The sequence below is a fragment of the Mugil cephalus genome, chromosome 16 (genome assembly GCF_022458985.1).
Source record: "Mugil cephalus isolate CIBA_MC_2020 chromosome 16, CIBA_Mcephalus_1.1, whole genome shotgun sequence".
In the NCBI taxonomy this organism is placed as follows: domain Eukaryota; kingdom Metazoa; phylum Chordata; class Actinopteri; order Mugiliformes; family Mugilidae; genus Mugil; species Mugil cephalus.
The window spans coordinates 7184421-7204693 of record NC_061785.1 but is presented as its reverse complement, the minus strand read 5'-3'; the positions used below and the strand labels follow the sequence as shown (position 1 = coordinate 7204693).

At 41.6% G+C, this 20273-nt stretch overlaps 1 protein-coding gene across 1 annotated transcript; it reads left to right on the top strand.

The window, feature by feature from the left end:
- The first annotated feature begins 2998 nt into the window (after positions 1–2998).
- On the top strand, positions 2999–19468 carry si:zfos-911d5.4. Its single transcript, XM_047608112.1, has 7 exons — positions 2999–3158; positions 3548–3678; positions 4909–5009; positions 5114–5262; positions 6591–6819; positions 6978–7198; positions 17386–19468. The coding sequence occupies exons 2-7, from the start codon at positions 3560–3562 to the stop codon at positions 17551–17553; spliced, it is 987 nt and encodes a 328-aa protein (XP_047464068.1). The 5' UTR covers positions 2999–3158; positions 3548–3559; the 3' UTR covers positions 17554–19468.
- The last annotated feature ends 805 nt before the right edge of the window (positions 19469–20273 follow it).

Genomic DNA, 20273 nt, shown 5'->3' with positions numbered 1-20273 from the left:
GTTCTGCAGCCTGAAAGGAGCCAGCGACTGCGGCGTGCAGGTAGCAGAGGCTTTTCAGCTCTAACATCGACTTAGTTAGAGGGCCCTCTGTGTAATTGCCAACTATTACAATGTGTGGCACGGTGGGTTCAACGCTATTTTCCAACATGATGAAATGGCATCAAGGCCTCCTCTCACATCCAGTGATAATTGAACAATTAAACTTTAGCATATAAATTACCTCTTCATATGGCATCACTAATTACAGAGGCAGGCCAGTCACAAAGACAGTTGTTCTTGCTTCATGCATACGTTTTTTTAATTGTATTCGAGGAGGCTGTCCAGATTAATATATTAATAGCTTTGCCTGCAGAAACAAACATATTCCATAAAAAGGTGTATTCATACTTATTTTTAGAGACCTCTTCTCAGGTGTAATGGTCCTAATTATACAGGTGATTTAGACCCAGGGATATTTTCAGGCCATTTACTTGAGGTCATCCAGCTGCACCCACCCACCCCCCCCCCCTCCATTAACCACCCTGATTACACAGGGTTTAACTTACCCCTCATGATTGGGGCAGTTAAGCTCTTCATACTCTTCACTGTAAAATGCTAATTCCCCCTGAAACGAATGGACACGAATCCTCGGAGAGCATATGGAGAATCTCTCGTATTAATAATTCAAGGGAAACGAGCAAAAATTAGTGAGCGGAGCGTCAGCGATGTCGCGCGGCCATTATTTCTGCAAATGAGACGTTTGATTTGAAAGATTGAAAATGGAAATATCATCAGCGTGACAAATTACGACCCCTTTTCACGGTGCGAGAAACTATTATCTTCTGGACAGCGTGATTCTAACATTCTAACAAATACATGAATCCCGCTATCATTCTCCAGATTATGCTATTTCTTTCCACAAAGGTCACTAAGCCCTCCATATAATGGTAGCTAAGCATCCAAGTATGAACTGTGAGGCCTAATTATGCTTTAGAGGGAACCTGAAACCCCTCAGAAACTCCACACACACACACACACACAGCAGAACTCTTCAGGTGCATTAGGTGAAAATGACATTAACGCTGACAATGGTGGACACAAGGCTCCAGGAGCCACTTGAAGGTTGCAGTGGGCTTGAAGAGGGCCCATATTTAAGTTCAGGAGGAAAAAAATGGGTGTCGATAACAACATTGGGGCCTATAGCAGCAGTATATCATCAAAAGGTATTCACTAATTTGAGTATTTTTAGATGCCAGATGCCCAAAAACGAACACTGAATGCACCAGAGTAGAGTTTGTGCAAGATCAAACCCCCCCCCGTCCCCGCGGGAAGAGATGAGACAGATTATGAATTTGATATTAACCCGAAAAGGCCAAGCTAGGAGCACAGAGCACATTTAATATATAAACACGGCCGCTCGCACGCACGCGAGAGTCATTTGCAAGTTCCAATACGAGATGATTATATGTGTTGATACATCAAGGCAAGAGATGGAAATGATTGGAAATGTATCACGAGGTGGTGATTGTAGATATTAAACAGCACAAAGACGCTTTTGTTCTCGAATTCTTGCGGCATTTCAGCGAGTATCGCCTCTGCTTTAATTTAATATCTATTTATTTTACTCCATTGTGTGGGTTTTATTGAGGTTGCGCCTGCTTTATCGGCCCCGATCTCAACCAGAAGTGAAGGTCAGGGGAGGCAGAGTGACTCTGTTTATTGGCTTCCATCGAGCCCATATGAGCTGATTTGGCTATCTGCTCTTGATATTAAGCTCTTTCATAGTATTTTGCGCCATCCGGATATTGTTTATCACCACATTGAGATATTCTCTGTGTATTTACGGCTGAATTAAATATTCTTCATCACTTTTGTAATATCCTCTCCGTAGGCTCGTGCAGGATGTGAGAATCCTGTTGGATGTGCCGGCAAATCCTTATTGTCTATCTATGAATTTAGGGAGGGGGGGAAACACAATATAAATTTCCTCCCATATGCTATGAAATGTAACATTCTTCTGCAACTGTTCTCTATCGTGGAGTCTGCTTTTTGTACTGTGGAAGATCATCTACAAGCACAATAATATTTGTTTCCATCTGTGTATCACCATTAATATTTGGATTTGAATTACTTTTTGTTTGTTCCCTTTAAGCTATGTTTTAGTCTAACCAGGGTGTCAACTTCTTTTCTGATATTTGCCTATCTATCTATCTATCTATCTATCTATCTATCTATCTATCTATCTATCTATCTATCTATCTATCTATCTATCTATCTATCTATCTATCTATCTATCTATCTTCCATTATATTGCATCAATTTCTGTTTGTTCTCAGTGTTATTTTGTTATATAAAATGCATCAAAAATGTAAATTTAGTGATAAAGCACATTTTTAAAGACCTTGCCAAAGTGTCGTGCAAGTTGTAGGTAAGGCAGGGGCAACATTAAATATGAGAGCTGAACAAAATAAAAACTTAAAACCTCACCACTTAATACACAAGTTGTCGCCTCTATTTACTTCTGTTTTTACTTCAGCTTTCAGAATAAACATCTATTTTTGCAACTTGTTGCTGCCCCGGAGATGATTGGCAACAAAATATTAAGACCACAAATAGCATGTCTTGATATTTTTTTCATAAGAGGGTCAATGGGTTGCTAGACATTTAACTGCAAGAAGATTACCTTTGAGAATTTATTTCTCTTAACTTGCAAATATTACAAATAGTCTGTTTTCACTACTATATAAATTGCACCATTTGACCTTTTGCGCAGTAAGATCGTGATATTTCTCCCGGCTCGAGTTGTGGAGCTAATTCCCAATCCAGAGCATCACCTGAACGTCACATGCATGGAAATAACAGGAGGTCGTTCCTTAAACGCACCATGAAAAACACGGATGACGTCACGTCTCCTCGGGTGTAACGTGATGCTGCAGGTGGTGCACGTGGTCTTGTTGTTTACTTCTTCCAGGAACATGCAGCTGGAGAGGAGGAGGAAGAGGAGGGGGACAAGGGGGAGGAAGGGGGCGGTGAAATTGTGAAACAGCGTTCCTGGATAGAGTTACGTTGCTCAGCATTTAGAAAGAGACGCCACGGCAGCGGCGGAACAATGTCGAAGTGAAGTTTCTGAATTTTCTTCCTCTTCAAAGGCTTTTTCAAACCAGCGCGAGACCTCAACAGTACGTATGTGTTTTTTTGTTACGAGATTTCCGCGTGCAGTGTTTTTTTTTTCCTACTCTTTGTTCTCTCCTAGGTGGGGGGTTGGGGTGGGGGGGGTTACCTTGAAGTTCAAGTTCAAGTTCAAGTCTAGTCAACAAAGCTATTGACCCTGAATGCAGCAGATTGCATGCTCTTACAGTACAGCGACAAAACGGTTCATTTGTTATTCATTTAAACCACACATGGAGGATTTGAACTTGAACAACATGGCATCATTTTGACTGTAATGCAACTGTGTTTCCTTCAGTTGTTTTTCTTTTTTTTTCACCCCGGTAAATGTTTTCTATTAGTGACTCTAACTCATCCATATAACTTTTTCCCCCCTCTTCTGTGTCTTGTTTTTAAACAGAGACTTTAGAGAATGCTTCAGCTTGGAAGCCTGTTTACCCAGTTTCATCCCAGCTCCAAAGCTTCAGAAAGTGCCCAAGGACAGAGTTCAAAGCGGACGCTAACACTGTCTGACTTTTTACAACATGCCATGTAAGTATTAGATAAAGTTAAAGCTGTGCAAAGCAGTTTTTTTCATATAATAACAGTGGATCATCTGGCCAACCCACAGAGACCTTTTAGCCTAAATTTGCATCATTCAGCTGATTGTTTTGGTTTTACTACTGGTTTATTTCACACTTTCTTTGTAAAAAACAACATGCCCGGCACCAAACAGCATAATCAAAAAAGTTTAAAAGAGCTTTTGGTAATGACATATTGGCATTAACCTCCTGAGACCCTGCAGCCTCATACGGGGAGTTTTAGGTTTTATTGCAACTTATTCTGCTTCATTTACACTCACTGTCCATAAGTGGACGCTGTAGTCCGCCATCTAGTGGTAGCAAAGGGTCAATACACTAGTCGGTGTAAAGACATGATAGCGGGAATTTCATTGGATTCATTCTACAGGCGATCACAGGACGTCAAAAGTGGACCAGGAACAAAACCTCATTAAATTTTATGGTTAAAAATGTATTTTTATTAACGTGCAACACGCATAGTTAACAAATTTTAACCAAAAGCAACGAGCTACAACGCCGCTAATTAGCAAGTATTCGTTTGAGGACGTTGGGACCTCGTTGTTCACAATTCTGTCTTTGCTCAGCCATGTACAAGTATTAAAACAAACAGCTTTATATTTTGACACACATTGGGTGACTTTATTATAATAAAAATAATGAAATATAATCCCAGTGTCCACGTATGAGGACATTGTTGTTTTCAAAAACTACTACTTCCTGTTCAGAGACGATGCTTGGTTTTTATATGTCCTACTAATCCCAAATACCGTGCAGACCAAAGAAAAGCTCAGGTCTCAGGAGCTTAAAATACAAAGACATAAAGAAAGGATGAGGCTGCTGATAATATTGATTTTTCATTCTAAAATTATGAAGAAAAGACTACATGAAGAAATGACGATATATTAACATCCAGCAAGCATCGGTTCCGGTTACGAGGTTGTGAATGCCACAAGAGGGCGCTGTTCATGCGGAGTTTAGTCGTAAAACACAAAGCCATTGGAAGGCAGCGTTAGTCACTGAGATGTGTTAGAGTTAAACAAAGATTTATGTGAAACATGACTACAAAAGAATGGTGATAAATGTGTAAATAGGGAAGTGTTTGCTGATATATTTACACACAATCACTGGTGTGTTCCACTACGTCCAAGTTGCCAAAAGAAGTGAAAAAAAGATAGACAATTCTTTTTTGTTTATTCTTTAGGAAACTCACCGGGCTGAGGAAGGAGGATGTTTACTGTAACCTCCGTGTTCCTAACCAGTTTCAGACAGCCAAAGATGACATCAACATCGTTTTCCTCACAGGTTGGTATCTATAATAAAACATCCAAAAGACTCCTGCTTCATTCTGCTTATGTCACGTTCAAGTAGCTTTGTTACATTTTTTTATTTGTTTTCTTTTTGCTAAGGTCAAGGGATCTTCTGCTTGGATGTTAAACCCTGGAGGGGCGTCGTGTCTGCGCACAACCAAAACTGGCATGTGCAGGTTAAAGAAGAGGACCAAAATCTTACCAATACGTGCATTGAGCAGGTTGAAGATCCCCTCAAAGCTATCACGGTAAAAAAAAATGAAATGCTGCATTAGCCTCACGAAAACGTAATGTCAAACCGTCTGGTACACTTTCGTCCAAGGTCCAACCAATTGTCCAATACACTGTTTTCATGCAAACTCCAGCCGGGTCAAGAGATTCTGAGTCACCGTAGCAATTTATATGGAAATTTCAAACACTACAGCGGGGGCTTCCTAAACTTCCCAAGTGGACACTCGTCATCTGAAAGGCCATAATTGTGTTCACGGGTTGAGTGGGATCGGGGGGGAGGGGGGGATTGGAAGCAGCCAGGTGCCTAAACACAGCTGTCACCTTATGGGCCCGGGTCCGTTAGGAGTCATTCATTTCCATTTCTATAGATGCTGGAAGCTCGGTCCATGACAAACACCCACTGCATTAATAAAATAGTTAAATTGGATCTATTGACTCCGTTAATCGCCACAAAGCAGATACAGCTCGACTATCCGTGCCTAATCGAGGTAATTTTTTATTAAATGGCTCCTCTTAGAAACTCAATACTGGACGTTTGCATTGTGGTAAGAATATTGAGACGTTCTCGTCACATATGATTTCCACTTATCAGGCTTGATTTAATGAAATAATTCACGAGTTATCAATCGGTTTTATTACTATTGACTTTCTGTCTATTCACAGCTGGTTCTTTCATTATGCAAATCTGTTAAAACAACTCAAATTAAACATTTTTTTGTGCATGTACACTACAGGTCAAACGTTTCTGTTGTACAATGCCTTTCCTTAAAAACCAGCATGAGTTCTATGTGTTTTGGGATGTATTTAATGCATTATCAGACTTTACTTTTATTGATATGCACCATTTTCCTCAGTTTACCTTTAGGTGATGGTTGCTGTGACATGTGTTATTTTGCTGATTAAATATCAGCAAAATAAAAGAAGGGCTTAGTTTTAGGGTCAAGAAGATTTGCAAGAGTCACAATTCATTAAAAGCATAAGTGAAAAAACAAACAAACTAAAAAAGTTTTGCATTATTCAATTTAACTCTTTGGCTTTTGAGTGTCTTTACAAATATCACATGCTGCTGTAAAAGCAAAGTCTAAGCAAGAAAAACTCAAATACCTGCTAATTATAGTAAAAATGTCTTCTAATAAGTTACATAATAATCATGATTATTTTGATACCAATGAAACTATGATCTTTTATGTACAAATTTGATTTTGCTTCCAAACTTTTGGCTTGTAGTGTAGGTAACATCAGTGACATTGTCTATAATCTGCAAAATTATCATTTCAGTAAAAGAAAAAACTTAAAAACAAATGAGAACCATAAATGGATCATAATGTTTATCTGTGTCCTCTAGACCAAGACGGCTAACTTATGCGGCCACCTGAAGAGCAGTGGAGTGTCCGTGCGCCAAAGCGCCTTCTTCCCCAGAGTCGTCTTCCTCTCTCCAGACTGCGAGCTGGACGAGGAGCTGAGGAAGAGGAGGGAGCTGGTCTCCCACAGCCAGATAGATGATTTCCTCAGATCTTTCAAGGAGAGCTACATGGCCTGGATCTCCGATGCTCTGACTCCCTCCTGGATCTCTGGTGAGTTGGTCTTAAAACAAAAATATGTTAAATATATGCTAAACGAATCAGCTTGACTTATTTTATTTTTATTTTTTTAACCTTTTAATGAATTCCACCATAGATTACGATTAATTTAAACAAGCTTTTTTTTTTTTTGTTTGTTCCTTGTCCTGCAGGTCATCTGTCGTACAGGCAGATGGAGGCAGTGCGGGAGGTCTTGAGGAGGGTGGGAACGTGGGATCTGGTGCGGCTGCACGGAGGCGAGCAGCTGAAGGGCGACTACCAGGGCTGCCAGTACATCGCTCTCGACCGCCAGGACACCGACACGCTCGAGTTTTCCAGGCTCAAGACCCTGTCTGCTGATTCCCTGTGGGCCCTGCTGGGACACGCTCCTCAGGTCAGTCGCGTCTGCAATTCAGAGGCTGAGTCCGTGTCTCCAAAATGATAATGTGAAGCATGAAACCCAGCGTGAACCAGCAGGTGGCAGTAGCACTTTATAACCGTCTCCCTATAGTTGTGGTTATCCCCTCTTGTTCTGCTTAAAGGATTTGATTTGTGATAAAGACCACAGAGCAAGATGCCAGTTTTACATATATATATATTCGAACACAACAAAATTTAGAAATATTCTTTAATAAATCAATGAAACGGAGTCAAAAAGCAGAAACGTTTAGGCTGCAGATATTACAATAATCACAACTAAAGACAGCGTTCTTTAGAAATAAGCCAGTGTTGGTTATAGTCATCTGGCTCTGTTTAACAATACACTGAAAAAGCTGAATGGGGCTTTTCAAATTGCTACCTCCGTTAATATCCACCGACACTTGAGTGCTAATTACTGCCTTCTGTTTTTATTGATGCAAGTCGTCCTGCCCGCCTGTGAGGCACTCATTAGCACACTTGATTAAATCAAGAATCAAGCCGCGGCCTGTAAAGCATCTTTTGAGCTTATTCCCAGACGGTTGTAGATTATGGTGTGTTTTCATTGCGAGGTTGAACCTGTTAAATGTCTTCTCAGAGAGAGCAAACGACACATCTTAACTGACCCTGACTGAAAAAAGGCTGCGTAGTCGTTCTGAATCTGATTAATTGTGATATTAACATGTAATTATTTGTGCGTGGAGATGGGCTCCGTGTCATTTAATTTGTCGCATTTGTCAAAAATGAAGTACATTTCACCTCTTGGAGAACGGCGAGCGTGACCCCCCGGCTCAGCATCTGTGACAGACTCACACCCTCAGCACCCAAACACTCAGCCTCGCACAAGCCTGCTCAGGCTTTACTTTGCCCCCCCCACCATCGCCCTCACCCTCAGCAGCCAGACTGTATGTACTCTCCCCTCTCACCTCCAGCTGCTGTGTATTTGATACATGACCCAGCAGTCATTAGACGGTCTCCAGCGGGCCCTTTTCTTGCCCAGGGGGACACACAACGCGACAAGAAAATATATTATTTTCAAAGAAATACTTGTAAATGGAGGCACAGCGAGGAGGAGGACCTCCCCCCCCCTATATTTGGGAAATATATCTGAGTATTCAAGTTCCTATTATTTCCAGCACATAAACCAAGAGATTTGTTCAGCAAACAAAAAGACTCAGTAGCGATGTCACCTCCTCTGTCTCTTAAAAAAAAAAAGAAGGCTCTTTGCTCGTGTGCAGCACCAGCTGCAAGGGGAAGCTTTTGGGGGGGGGGTGGGTGGCAGGGTGGAAGAGAAACCCGATATCTCCCCCAGGCATATTTTCAGGGCCCAGAAATAATGCACGCTTTTGATTTGTTACTTGTAAACACGCCCGGCTAAAGAGATCAGCGACGTGACCCGCGGTTTCACTCGGGCATCTGTTTAAGAAGTGGCACCAGATGCATCCACGAAGCCACCGTGGAGACACTAGGTGTGTTTCTTCAGAGAGCTGTGGGTGGGGGGCGGGGCGGGGCGGGGGGGTGGGACAATTACTCTGCGCAGAATGGGATGTCTACATGCCCCAAAGTGGAGAATGATTGAGTAGAGTGGCTGTAATTTATTAATTATGGTCTATATTCTTAGACCACGCTTCTGGCTTCATTCAATTTGTATGGATTGAGGAGTAATTACAGTGTGTGTGTGCCTCTGTGTGTGTGTGTGTGTGTGTGTGTGTGTGTGTGTGTGTTGAGGAAAGAGAGAAGGAACTGAAGATCTGTTCAACATAAGTGCAAGTTAGTTATGTTGTTCATCTTCATGTCATCCCCTGCTCTGATGTTTTTTTTATTTTATTTTTTTTATCTTAAAGTTTGTAACTCACACTCATGCACATACATATCCTCTCCTAATTGCATAGCCGAAAAGGCAACAATTAAGCTCCTCCAGCCCCAACTCGACTACGAAGCCCCCGTCGGCTGATTAATAGAAGCAAAGCCGGCAGGCGAAAAAAGCTGCAAATTCACAGACAACATCTCAGCTCGCGGTGAATGGCAGGAATAATCAGATCTCGGGTTGCCGGAGATACATCTCGTCTCCCCTTGACAGGCTGCAGATTCCACACAAATGCAGCTTGTTAATTTAACTCCACCCCGACATTCCTCCCCGTTTGGCCATCTCCCAGGCTGCACGCGTCACCGGCCCCACCGTAATGGACGGCCCGGTGCGCTCGGTGCTTAGCACAGAAAAACCAGAGAGGGGAGACATCAACTGCTTTGTGGTGATAATGAATGGAGGCGCACAAAAGGGGCCAGGAGCAGGCCATTTACAAAGCCTGCAAATTCTGCTGCCTAAATAGATAATATTGGCCGCCTCTGTGGCTTTTTGGTCTCTTTTTGTGCCGAGGACAAAAAACTGTATAAAGCCATTTGAAGTAAATGCATGCAGTGCCCATTACTGTTACTTATTAAATAATCATTAGCAAACACGGCTTGTGTGTGTGTGTGTGCGCCGCACAATGGAAATGCTACATATGGACATGTGAACGGAAGTTTTTTGACGGCAAGAAAAGCTGAAAACAAGTGTGTGTTTTCAATCACAAGATGAAGAAGGAGCTGTTTCGCCGAATAGTGTGATTTAAGAGGTGATTTTGTAGATTTCCAGTTCCACGGAAATCTACAAAATCACCGCACCGTCCACGCGACTAAATCCGACGGAAGAAAAGTTTCAGGGAAAAGTTTTCTGATTGCGTTCCTGGAAAGACAGATCCATAAGCTGTAAGGCAAAAATGAAAAAATGAGTGGAAGCTACCAGGATGTTCAGCTTTCTGTAATTGCAGGATCCCTCTCGAAAAAGGAAACCGGAATTAGAAACAATTTGCGGCCGAGTGTGTGTAGGAAGCCGCGGAGGAAAAACCAACCATGCAATTACGCGCGAGGAGAGCGGTGCAGCACCACAAGTGTCTGTAATGAACTAGCGAAGACACCAGCACTTACACGGTGGAAGGCAGTGATAAAAGCCTCCTTGTAATAGTGCGTGATTAAACTTGGTAAAAAAAAAAAAAAAAATCTATTTTTTCACTCGAGCGCTGAGCCGCGGTGAAGAGTCCCGTGGAGAGATTTCTGCATCTGTCAGTTTGAAGATGACTCAACGCGCTTCCTCCGAATTCATCACCCAGCGGGCGGCAGCAGTCGCTCCAGAGGGCTCTTCAGCCGCCCTTTTGTTAATTTAGTTAAACATCAACCCCGTCGCGAGTTCACGTTTCACACATTCCTACTTAACACGGGCGGAGTTTTCGGTAAATTTGAATACATGTTTAAAATGAAGCTCATTAATATTCATTAGAAAATAATTTCCCTGCATGTGGAATGAGCTGAGGCAGGAAATAGAGTCACAAAGTGTGTTGCAGACATAAATGCACCAACAAAGAACAATATTAATACATTTAATTACTTATTATAGCCGATAAACATTTTTATTCCTATTAGGAATACAGAATTTTCTTGTTTTGTTTTATTTATATATATATAAAAAAGAAAATAAGACAAATAATATTCAGGTTTAATACATAATAATCATAGTTACAGCTCTAATAATAAAGTCATCTGCTCAGTGGCCACAACGCTGTGTAGACAGTGCTGCACCAAATTAATCTGAAAATGACTCTTCAGTTCGTTTTTATGTTGAAACAGCATAAGAAACTGAAGTGTTTCTGTTATTTAGCCTAAAATAGGGTCGTCAAAAATAATAGAAGCATGTGCTGATGCAACACAGCCGGATGAAACTGAGTGGAATCAACATTTTTCTCTTTTATTTGAAACAAACGCTGAAGATCATGAAGCTAAGATTTAGTTTTATACTTAAGTATATTCAGTTTCACTAGTGTACCTAATAAACTGGCGTGGCATGTGCGTACAATACAACTGCGTAAAAGGAAAAAGATATATATATATATTATTCATTGCAAATTTAATAAGAGCTTTAAGGCTTCGCTGAGGATTTTTCCAATTAATGCTCCTCCGCATTAAACGCTGCTTTTAGCATCCGAGCGAAACTTTTCTTTGGTCTGCGGCCAAGATGTTAACTTTATCTGCGTAAGCCCGGTTACTTGTCCCGTGGACTCAGGATATTACAGTGATCCCCGGCAGTATAGGTCCTAAGATATGATCAATAGGGATTCATGAATAATGAAGAGGCGGAGTGGAGCAGAGGCACTTAATTACAGCTTCAAAAGCCATTCTCGTTAATTGAGGAGAATAAAGGTGGTGAAGTGGACTGAACGGCAGCATTAAAACATTTTTTTTTGTGTGTGTGTGTGTGAATTTTTTGATTTATTTTATATTACAAAACCAGCCAGGAGCCACGTAATTAGAAACGTCTGCATTTCTGCTGTTTAATATCGTCGTTTGTGTCGTGTCCTTTCCCCCCCGCCCCCCCCCCAGACCACCTGTGAGCAGACTATCGTTCTTTTAATGTAAAGCCTAATATGCGGCATGTCCAGACAATGCATGTCCGCTGTGTGCAGCAGATACTGTATGTAATTGACAGCCCTGCCATCTGTTACAGTTACGTGAAATTACGGATAAACTAGTTAACAGACACTTTGGCCCATTGTCTGTTGTTTTGATAATCACCCTTAATAACGGACGGCATCAATATGGTCTTTAAACCTGATTTGGGAGTTAATGGAGTCAGATGGGGCCAGTCAGTGTATGCTCTGGGGGTAATGCTGTTTGAGATGTTCGTAAAGAGCAAATTAAATCAGTCATAGATTGTGCCCTCTCAAGTCGGCCAGACAACCAGACCCATTGAGGAGAAAAAGGAGGGGATTCATATTTTAACCTCTCGTAGAAAATGCACTTATGCGGATGGAAATAAAGTCAGAGCTGGGTGGCTGGATGTAAATGGTTATTGCCGGGAGTCTAATGGCTTCCTGTTAGCTGGGGCCTCGGCTTGTGTCGAAGCAGAGACGGAGCTATTCAGAACTTAACCAGACGTTTGTTTTGTGCGTTTATGGCTTCAGAAGCAAATGTAGTTATTGACGTTATGTCAGCAAACCAAAGTTTAGGCATCTTAATGGAGTTCAGCTATGATGTTTGAGTATTTCATGGACGAAGTATGGTCGGTTATCGCATTGAGGCCTAAGCCCTGAAAAAATGTGTCCAATACTGTAGTAAATAAGGTTTGATTACAAACTAATCGCAATTTAAAAACTGAGATTCTGAATCTGGATGACCATAATTTTTGCTTTTATCAACGCAGATTTAACACCTGCTGGTTTTGAACTTTCGGTTTCAAGCCAAGGACCCACAAACTGATGATGAGAGATTAAGTAGACACCCTTTACCTACTGTATGGGTCCTGTATTAAACTTGTCCTAGTGCTATTTATAAATATACGTCATTTTACATTCAATATTAAGCTGTTTGAATAATATACAGGTTCAAAAATATAAATTTTTTGTTTTTCAAACGTGTGCAGCAAGAGGGGGAAAATTGAAAATATATATATAATAAATGTCTAATCCACCCCTAGGGGGTCTGCGGAGTTACTGCAGGGGGGTCACAAAATCTTTGGTTGATTAGACATTTTTTATATATGTATATATTTTGTTTATTATTATTTTCTCCCACAATTTCTCCCTTCAAATAATCTACTGTTACACTTGAAATATCTTTGTATTGTTTGAATAGCTTAAAATATTAAATTCAAAATGATTTATAAATAGCATTAGGACGAGTTTAATATAGAACACATATAGTAGGTAGAGGGTCCCTACTTAATCTCTCCATCACTCTGGGGGTCCATGGCTTTAGGCTTTTAAACACCAAAGCCAGTCATGGTGACATATAGAAGTTGCTTGTTTTGACTGACCAAGAGTTCAAAACCAGCAGGTGTTAAATCTGCATTGATAAAAGCAAATATTATGACCCCTGGTCTAATCTACTAAAGATTGATACCTCTGCAGACCCCCTGTTGAAGACCTATGCACTAAAGAATTTGTCTTAATAAGGATGTGGATATTCATTTTTTGCACGGATGCACCAATTAGAAATTATGAATCAATCTAGTAAAACACATAAGTGAACCACATTTCTCGAAATAAGATCCAATCTGTGCTTTTAGTTATAATATAATGTAATATAATAACTACCACTGGTGATAATGCGCAAAATTAGCTCATAGTTTGTTCAAGAAAAGCGTCATTCTGTCATAAACGCAAACGCTTCTGGCTAAATTAAATCAAATCACAGATAATCTGCCGATTCACGCCCCGTCTTTGCAGATTAACGCGCTCGCCCAGCGAGCCAAACCACACGGTGTTTACCTAATTGCCTCGCAAACCCCTTTTTTGGTCCGGTTCCACGACGCTTGGCTCGTCGACAGAGACGCTCGGTGCGCCGGAGGTGTGTTACTCAGTGTTCCTCCCCTTCTGCGTCTGGTGAGACACGGCGCGGAACAAAGAGCCCGTCGTCTGAAGCCGGTGTGGCGTTACGCTCACTCAGAGTTCACCAGAAACACTGCACCCATGGCTCCAGGTAATGGCCCCTGCTGACTGATACCCCGCTGGGATCCTTTGACTTTATCAAGGCAGAAAATCTGAACTTTGTGAATGGCAATACACGCAGGTGGTGACACGTCCCTACCCAATTACACAGGTCCTCGCATTATTCACGTCCGTCACACTTGTCAGGCCTTAATGAGAAATATCTACAGTTACACGGCAGAAACAGTGAGAGGACGCACGTCTCCGTCCACGATGCTTTTTTGTTTGTTTTGTTTTCTAATTGGAACAAATCATTTGGTGTTTTCTGAACCGTAATTACACCAGATAAGCTCTGAATCCGTGCCACGGTCGTCCCCGCAGGTAGGAGATAAGGAAACCAGCGGAGATCGCTATCAGCTGTTCGCGAGGAGACGTTTCTTTTTGGACGGGGAACGAGCTGTCGTCTTGAGTTTGGGAGGGTAAAAGGTGAACGGTGAACCAGAGGCAGGATTTATGAGCGCTCGCAGACGGTAAATAAGAAGAGGGAGAGTTTGTCTCAATGAAACGCGAGGAGTGATGTCACTCGCATGGCTCCCGAGACGCTGAAAGCGAGAGGCGGATCAGCGTGTAGACACTGTTAGGTGAGCTCTCAGCCCTTTGTGTGACACCCAGCCTTCGCCCCAAGGGTCTAGTCCTCACCGCCAAGTGTTATACACGCTCACTCAGGCCTGTCGGTGCTTGTAATGATCCTCAGACGCTCGTGGACAACTCACGGGGAAAAGTGAGATGTTATTTTAGTAAATATTGATCTGTGCACTTGGGCTTGATCAAGATTGTGCAGCTGCGACTCGTTTTATCGTAAACGTCGAACGCACGTCCCCGCTGCCTTAAGTCGGACACGGTGTCGTCTTCACGCCGCAAACGCTTGCCTCAAGTGGCTGACAGGGTAACGCGCGGTGACAGTTCTCGTACTTGACACACCATCTCTGCTGAGCAACACCTGGCAGGCAGGTTGTCTAGACCGCGCAGGGCCAGGGAGCCGATGCCAGGACAACACTTCTTCCTTCCTGTGTGTCAAAGAGCCGCCAGCGGAGCAGCTAATAAAACTGGTTTTGGTTCGTTTCCCCCCCCAAAGAAACCGTGACTTGCGATCAGCCAGTCAAGCGCGACTGCTACTGTAAATATTTGGAAATCTCAAGAATTGTGCGGCTGTATTTGTGTTTTACAGCTTCTTACTATATGAAGTGAATAGTTCTTTGTGTTCTTATTTGGGTTTAAATACGACGCAAAGCCTGCGTCGCGTCTGCGCCTCCGCAAAAATAAAAAGTACTCAACGTTAGTTCTTTTAAATTAGTTAATTGCCAACTATTACGTTCGGCTGTGATTTGCTAGAATAATTCCTCTCCGATGCCTTTGTCTCGTTTTATATGCCTCTCCGCCACCAGCTGTCATGAAGCTATTTTTTCATGCATCCCAAATTAATAGACACTCACTCTGAAGTGTCTGATGCTATTGTAACACAAGCCATGTGGCATTCGGCCAAGGCTGCAATATAAGACGCAATTGTTTAGCTTTTTCTCCTCCGTCTCTCTCTCCCCGTTTTAATGCACAGTAATAAGTAAGTAAATGGTGGAAAGATGTGTGTCTGAAATCGCAGTGGCCTTTGTTGTAGATAATTAGGTTAGCAGCGAGAGCGTGCAGGTGTTGAGGGTGTGCTGTGTGCTCGTGTTGTGTTATCGACTTGCTCATATTCGTGGGCTGTCAGGGGTGTCGCACTTCCCATCAGCCCCAAAGCTCACCAACCTCTTCACTATTAAAATGATCACTTTCAATAGCAGACAAAGGAAAGAGGGAACATATCTAGTGCAGGGTATTTTCCCCACCTCTAATGCTTATCTGCCTTTTGATGTCGGCGTAATAAAAGGCCTATTGGGCTTCCACAATGACCTGCAAAATGGACAAGGGCCGATATACTGGGTTCTGACTGTCGCTACCATTAACTAAAAGGCCCAGACATTATGGAGAGCCAGGGATGAAAGTACATGGGAAAAAAAAATAATAATTGAAAAATTGCCTAATGCTAAAGTGAAAGAAAATGGAACTGTGAAAAGGCACTGTAATATTCTGTTATCCCCTGTAAATGCAGCCAAACAAGAGATGCAGTGAGGCATTCTTTTTGAAATGGATGTGGTTCAATTACCTGCATGTCTAAATCTAGTTAAGGCCTCCATTGTCGGGCTCGAAACATAACAGGCAGTTTTGATGTAGTGTTAAAGCGTACTATGCCCTACAACCTACATAAAATCAAGAGAGGTATGACTCCATTCAAGATGTGGAGGGGAATTAAAGCTCACGTTGAGGAGGAGGTTAATTTAATATTTATTCTGTTCCAGTCTACCGTTTGGATCTCTGTTCTAACGGAGTCGCTCAATATTTTAGCAAGCCTTACAGTTATTAAATGGGGTATTAATGCATTAGCTTCCGACAAAAGGAGAACAGATTTGTTACCATTTATTATGTTTGACTAAGCAGAAAATTACTGATAAATTCAAACTGGAATAATAATAATAAAATTGCAACTATTTCATTAACCAAATAACCAAACCAAATTTGTTTGTTTTAGTTTACCAATAAACATTTTCAATGTAGTTTTAGACTGAAATATTAATAATTAATCAAGAATATAGCCAGAATGTTAACAAGTTATTAAATCAATTAAATCAAATAATAGCTCTATGTAGGTCCAGATCAGACCAAATTTGATTTTAAAGGTGAAATCACTACTTTCAGGAAAACCTCATCCTCTTAAACATAAATTATGTGGTTTGCTTGTGAAACTAGATAAAGGTTATGACAAACCCAGTGTTGTAGCTTCATGCATTGGCTAAACTAACTCTATTTTCCCGGGAATGCGGGCACCACCATCTTGCGACTTTGGAGCAGAGTTTGTGCAGTACCATGTTCAAATAACCAACTAAAACTAAGCTTATCGCAAAAATTGACACTTTAAAATTCATCAATTCATCAGAAACCATAATTGAAAAAAGTCGCATCCACTAACATGGAGGAGGTGGAGCTTATGACCTATACTGCAGCCAGTCACCAGGGGGAGCTCTACTCGCTTTGGCTTCACTTTAGAGGAGCAGTTCTACTATCAATTTTTACTTTATACTGTCTATGGGTCAGATCCTCTGTTTTGCAAAGCACGTTTTACACCGACATCGAATCTGAACATTGAAATTCATAAATAAGCTCCTTATGATTCACAAATTAATAAAGTGTAGACCGACTGATCTGCCAAATTTAAATGGAATGAATATAGTCTAGTGCCACCTGCTGGTAAGATGAGAGTCAACATATTTACCAGCTGACCATTGGTTATTCTTCATGGTGCGTTCATGTGCAAATTTTTTGTAGGGGCACAGGCGATTAGAGATGACTCTACACACTAGCCATTCATTGCTGGTAGGTGGTTAAAGTCAGTTTGTTGTGTTTCTACCGAGGTGCTTGCGAAACCTTGACTTTTTAAGATAATTTAGTTCGGGTCAAAGGTGAAAGTCACGAGTGGCTGGCTCTAACCAGAGGATCAGACGGTCTGAGAAAGGGCCACAACCCCAGGAAATATTCTTGAAAAACACCTCATATTGAGAATGAAGTATCACCTTTAAGCCTCTAATATTTACCTTTTGTGTCCACTGCTCTACAGGTAACGGTTAAAATGTATAAACGTGGATCTCGCAGCTGGTTGGGTAAATCCCTCAACGCCACCGCCACCATCCCTTCCAACACCTTCGTGATGTTCAGGATCAGCGGCGAAGACGCGGATGCCAAAATCCCAGCGAACACCATTCACAGCATCACACTCAGCATTTAACTGTGAGCGTCAGATACCAGGAGGAGGAGGAGGAGGAGGAGTGGGGGGGGAAGCATTCTTAATTATTAGTATCGCAGTTGCAAAAACCAAAACTGAGTGTCTTTTACTATGCAGTGTTTGTACTTTGGTATTTTATATATAAAAAAAAACAAAATCAAAAATGTCTTAATGGGAGAAATTATTGGAAATAACAATTTTTCAGCTTCTTCAATCATCAGTGAAAATATTATGTTAACGAAGCTGGTTTCCAACAATTAGCCTGATTAACTTTTGTCTTGTTTTGAATTTCTAGGGCCGGCCCACACTTTACGCCAGCCATTAATTAGCCATTACGCTAACTGACGGTGTCACATCGGATCAGGTCTCGAGTGTTTAATGCGTTAATTGTGGCGGTTTAAACACCGGTGGCCTGTGGCGCCGTGAAGGGGCCCGAACGCGCTCCTGCCTCCGTAATGGGAAGTTATTTACGGCGCGTTTAGACGGTGTAACTGTAAGAGGCTTTATTAATATGCCCCACTGCACCGGGGGGGAGACGATAACACCTTCAGGAGCTCACAGGCGCAGCCACCAGCGTCATTCATAACCGTGTCAGAGTCACTTTCCATCAGTTACCAGGCTTACACGGCTGCGCTAACAGCTAGCAATTGTATTTACCGGGCCTGGCAGTGGCCGAAATGAAGTTATTTCCATCAAGATATCAGTGCCTTTAGCTAATGCAATAGAAGGAGCTCTCTCTGCTGATGGTATCTCCTTGCGTGGCATCTCTACCTTAAACATCATTACACTGTACTCAAGCTCCTCACGTTTTTAAATGTCTCTTTCACCTGAGGGGGAAGATCATAGGTAGTTGCACAAGCAGTGCTGCGTTGTTTGCATTATTTTTTGAGAGTGGTTGTTTTGAGCTCTCGGTCGACATTGCTTGAGTTTTTTTTTATGAACTTAATATCTTTGCGTATTTAAACTTACAGCGAGTATTCCTCAGGTTTTCTCCACAGCACTTGACAAACAATACTGACAGTATCGGGCGGTAGAGATGCGCGTATCGATCCAGAAATTGTCGATACTTTGGATCTAGACATGTGTTTTTTTTTTAGAATCGATCTTCGCATCAAAATGTCAATAGAAATATTAATACTTTCATGAATGTGTAATGAATTCTAAAAAAGTAAAAAAGAGACCTCTATGGTGGAAGGCAGGCAACATCCAGGTATATAGTGAAAAAACATCACAGGCATGTACACGTAGATCATGTCAACACGCTGTTGTTTCTTAACAAAAACGTATAAATGGGAAATGATAGAGAGAATACAGAATGAGACATTTGTTGTTACGGTTCAAGTGAAGTTCCAACCTGGAGACCAGACTGTCTGGTTCACAAAGAAGTACATCAAAGTTAGAGCGACTGTTCTTATTTTCATTTTTAGTTTGAGAGTGATTTTTTTTTTTTTTTTTTTAAATGTGATTTGCTCAGGTTGTATTTAATTGGTCTTATTAAAGAGAAGTCTGATAATTGTCAGAGAGTTGTGAAATACATTTTCCATAATTACATTCACAAGTTTTCATTGTAAAACTCCATCATTTTCATATACACAAGTAGACATCTAAAACTATGGGTATATGGATTACTTTTGGTGTCGGACTGAAAGGAAAAACGGCTGTATCGCACATCCCTATCAGACGGTCTGTAAATGAGAACGACTTGCATGCATGAGAATGTTTTACTGTCATTTTGTTATACTTTTGTAGGTCATTTTTTTGTATTTAAGATTTTCAAGCACTTTCAGACATAAAGCCAAGTTAAAAAAGCATGAACTCTTCTGTTGCATGGTTGTTTACTGAATGTATCACTGTATCATCAAGTGTTTTTATGTTTTTCAATGATCTGGTGTTTTAATAAAAAGATTTAAAGCTTCAAGTGTTGATTTACGCCACTGGCTTCTGTCAGTTTTTTTTTTTTTCTTCATATACAGTAATACCTAATTGCCTCCCCTAAAGCCATTCCGTATCCAAGCAGACATGTGAAGGCTCTGTAATAGTGAACCCGCACATACAGATTCATTTGTCACTACTGGGCCACAAGGTTTCTTCAAAGCCTTATTAGGGAGATGGAGGGCATCCATCAACAGCTCACTCTGCTCTTTGAAAGCAAGCATCACGTCTCCAGCGCGGTAAAAGACTGGAGATTAGGAATGGATGACTGGCCACGGGGACAAAGGAAACCCTGTTGGGCAGCGTGGTGGCGGCTGGGAGGCGAAGCTGAGCGGAAATGGACATGGAGATCAGACCAGAACATAGTGTGACAAGGTAACAAGGTAAACTGATCCAGGCTGCAATTCCTCTGGAAACTGAATCAATGAGGGTTCTGTTAAGATGGAAATCCTCCCGGATATCGAGTTTAGGTGAATCTATGGTGGGATAGAATCAGCTGTAAATATACTGTTGTGCTTTGCAGTACACATGAGTAACCTGCAGATAAGTGTGTGAGTTACGTGTTTTTTTTTTGGGTTTTTTTATTCGTTGCTAAGACAGAAGATCCAGGAAGTGAAGTGAAAAGGTCTTTGCCCTGCAAGAAGACCAGGTGTCCAACGTTGACCTCTGGCCATTCTGCGTTCTAGGTTTCCAGGTCAGGTGACTCCTTTGACCTTTTTCTTTGTACAAGATGCGCAACTATAGAGCGGCCCAATCCCCTCTCAAATGACGTGAAGGAACGAGCCACCGTC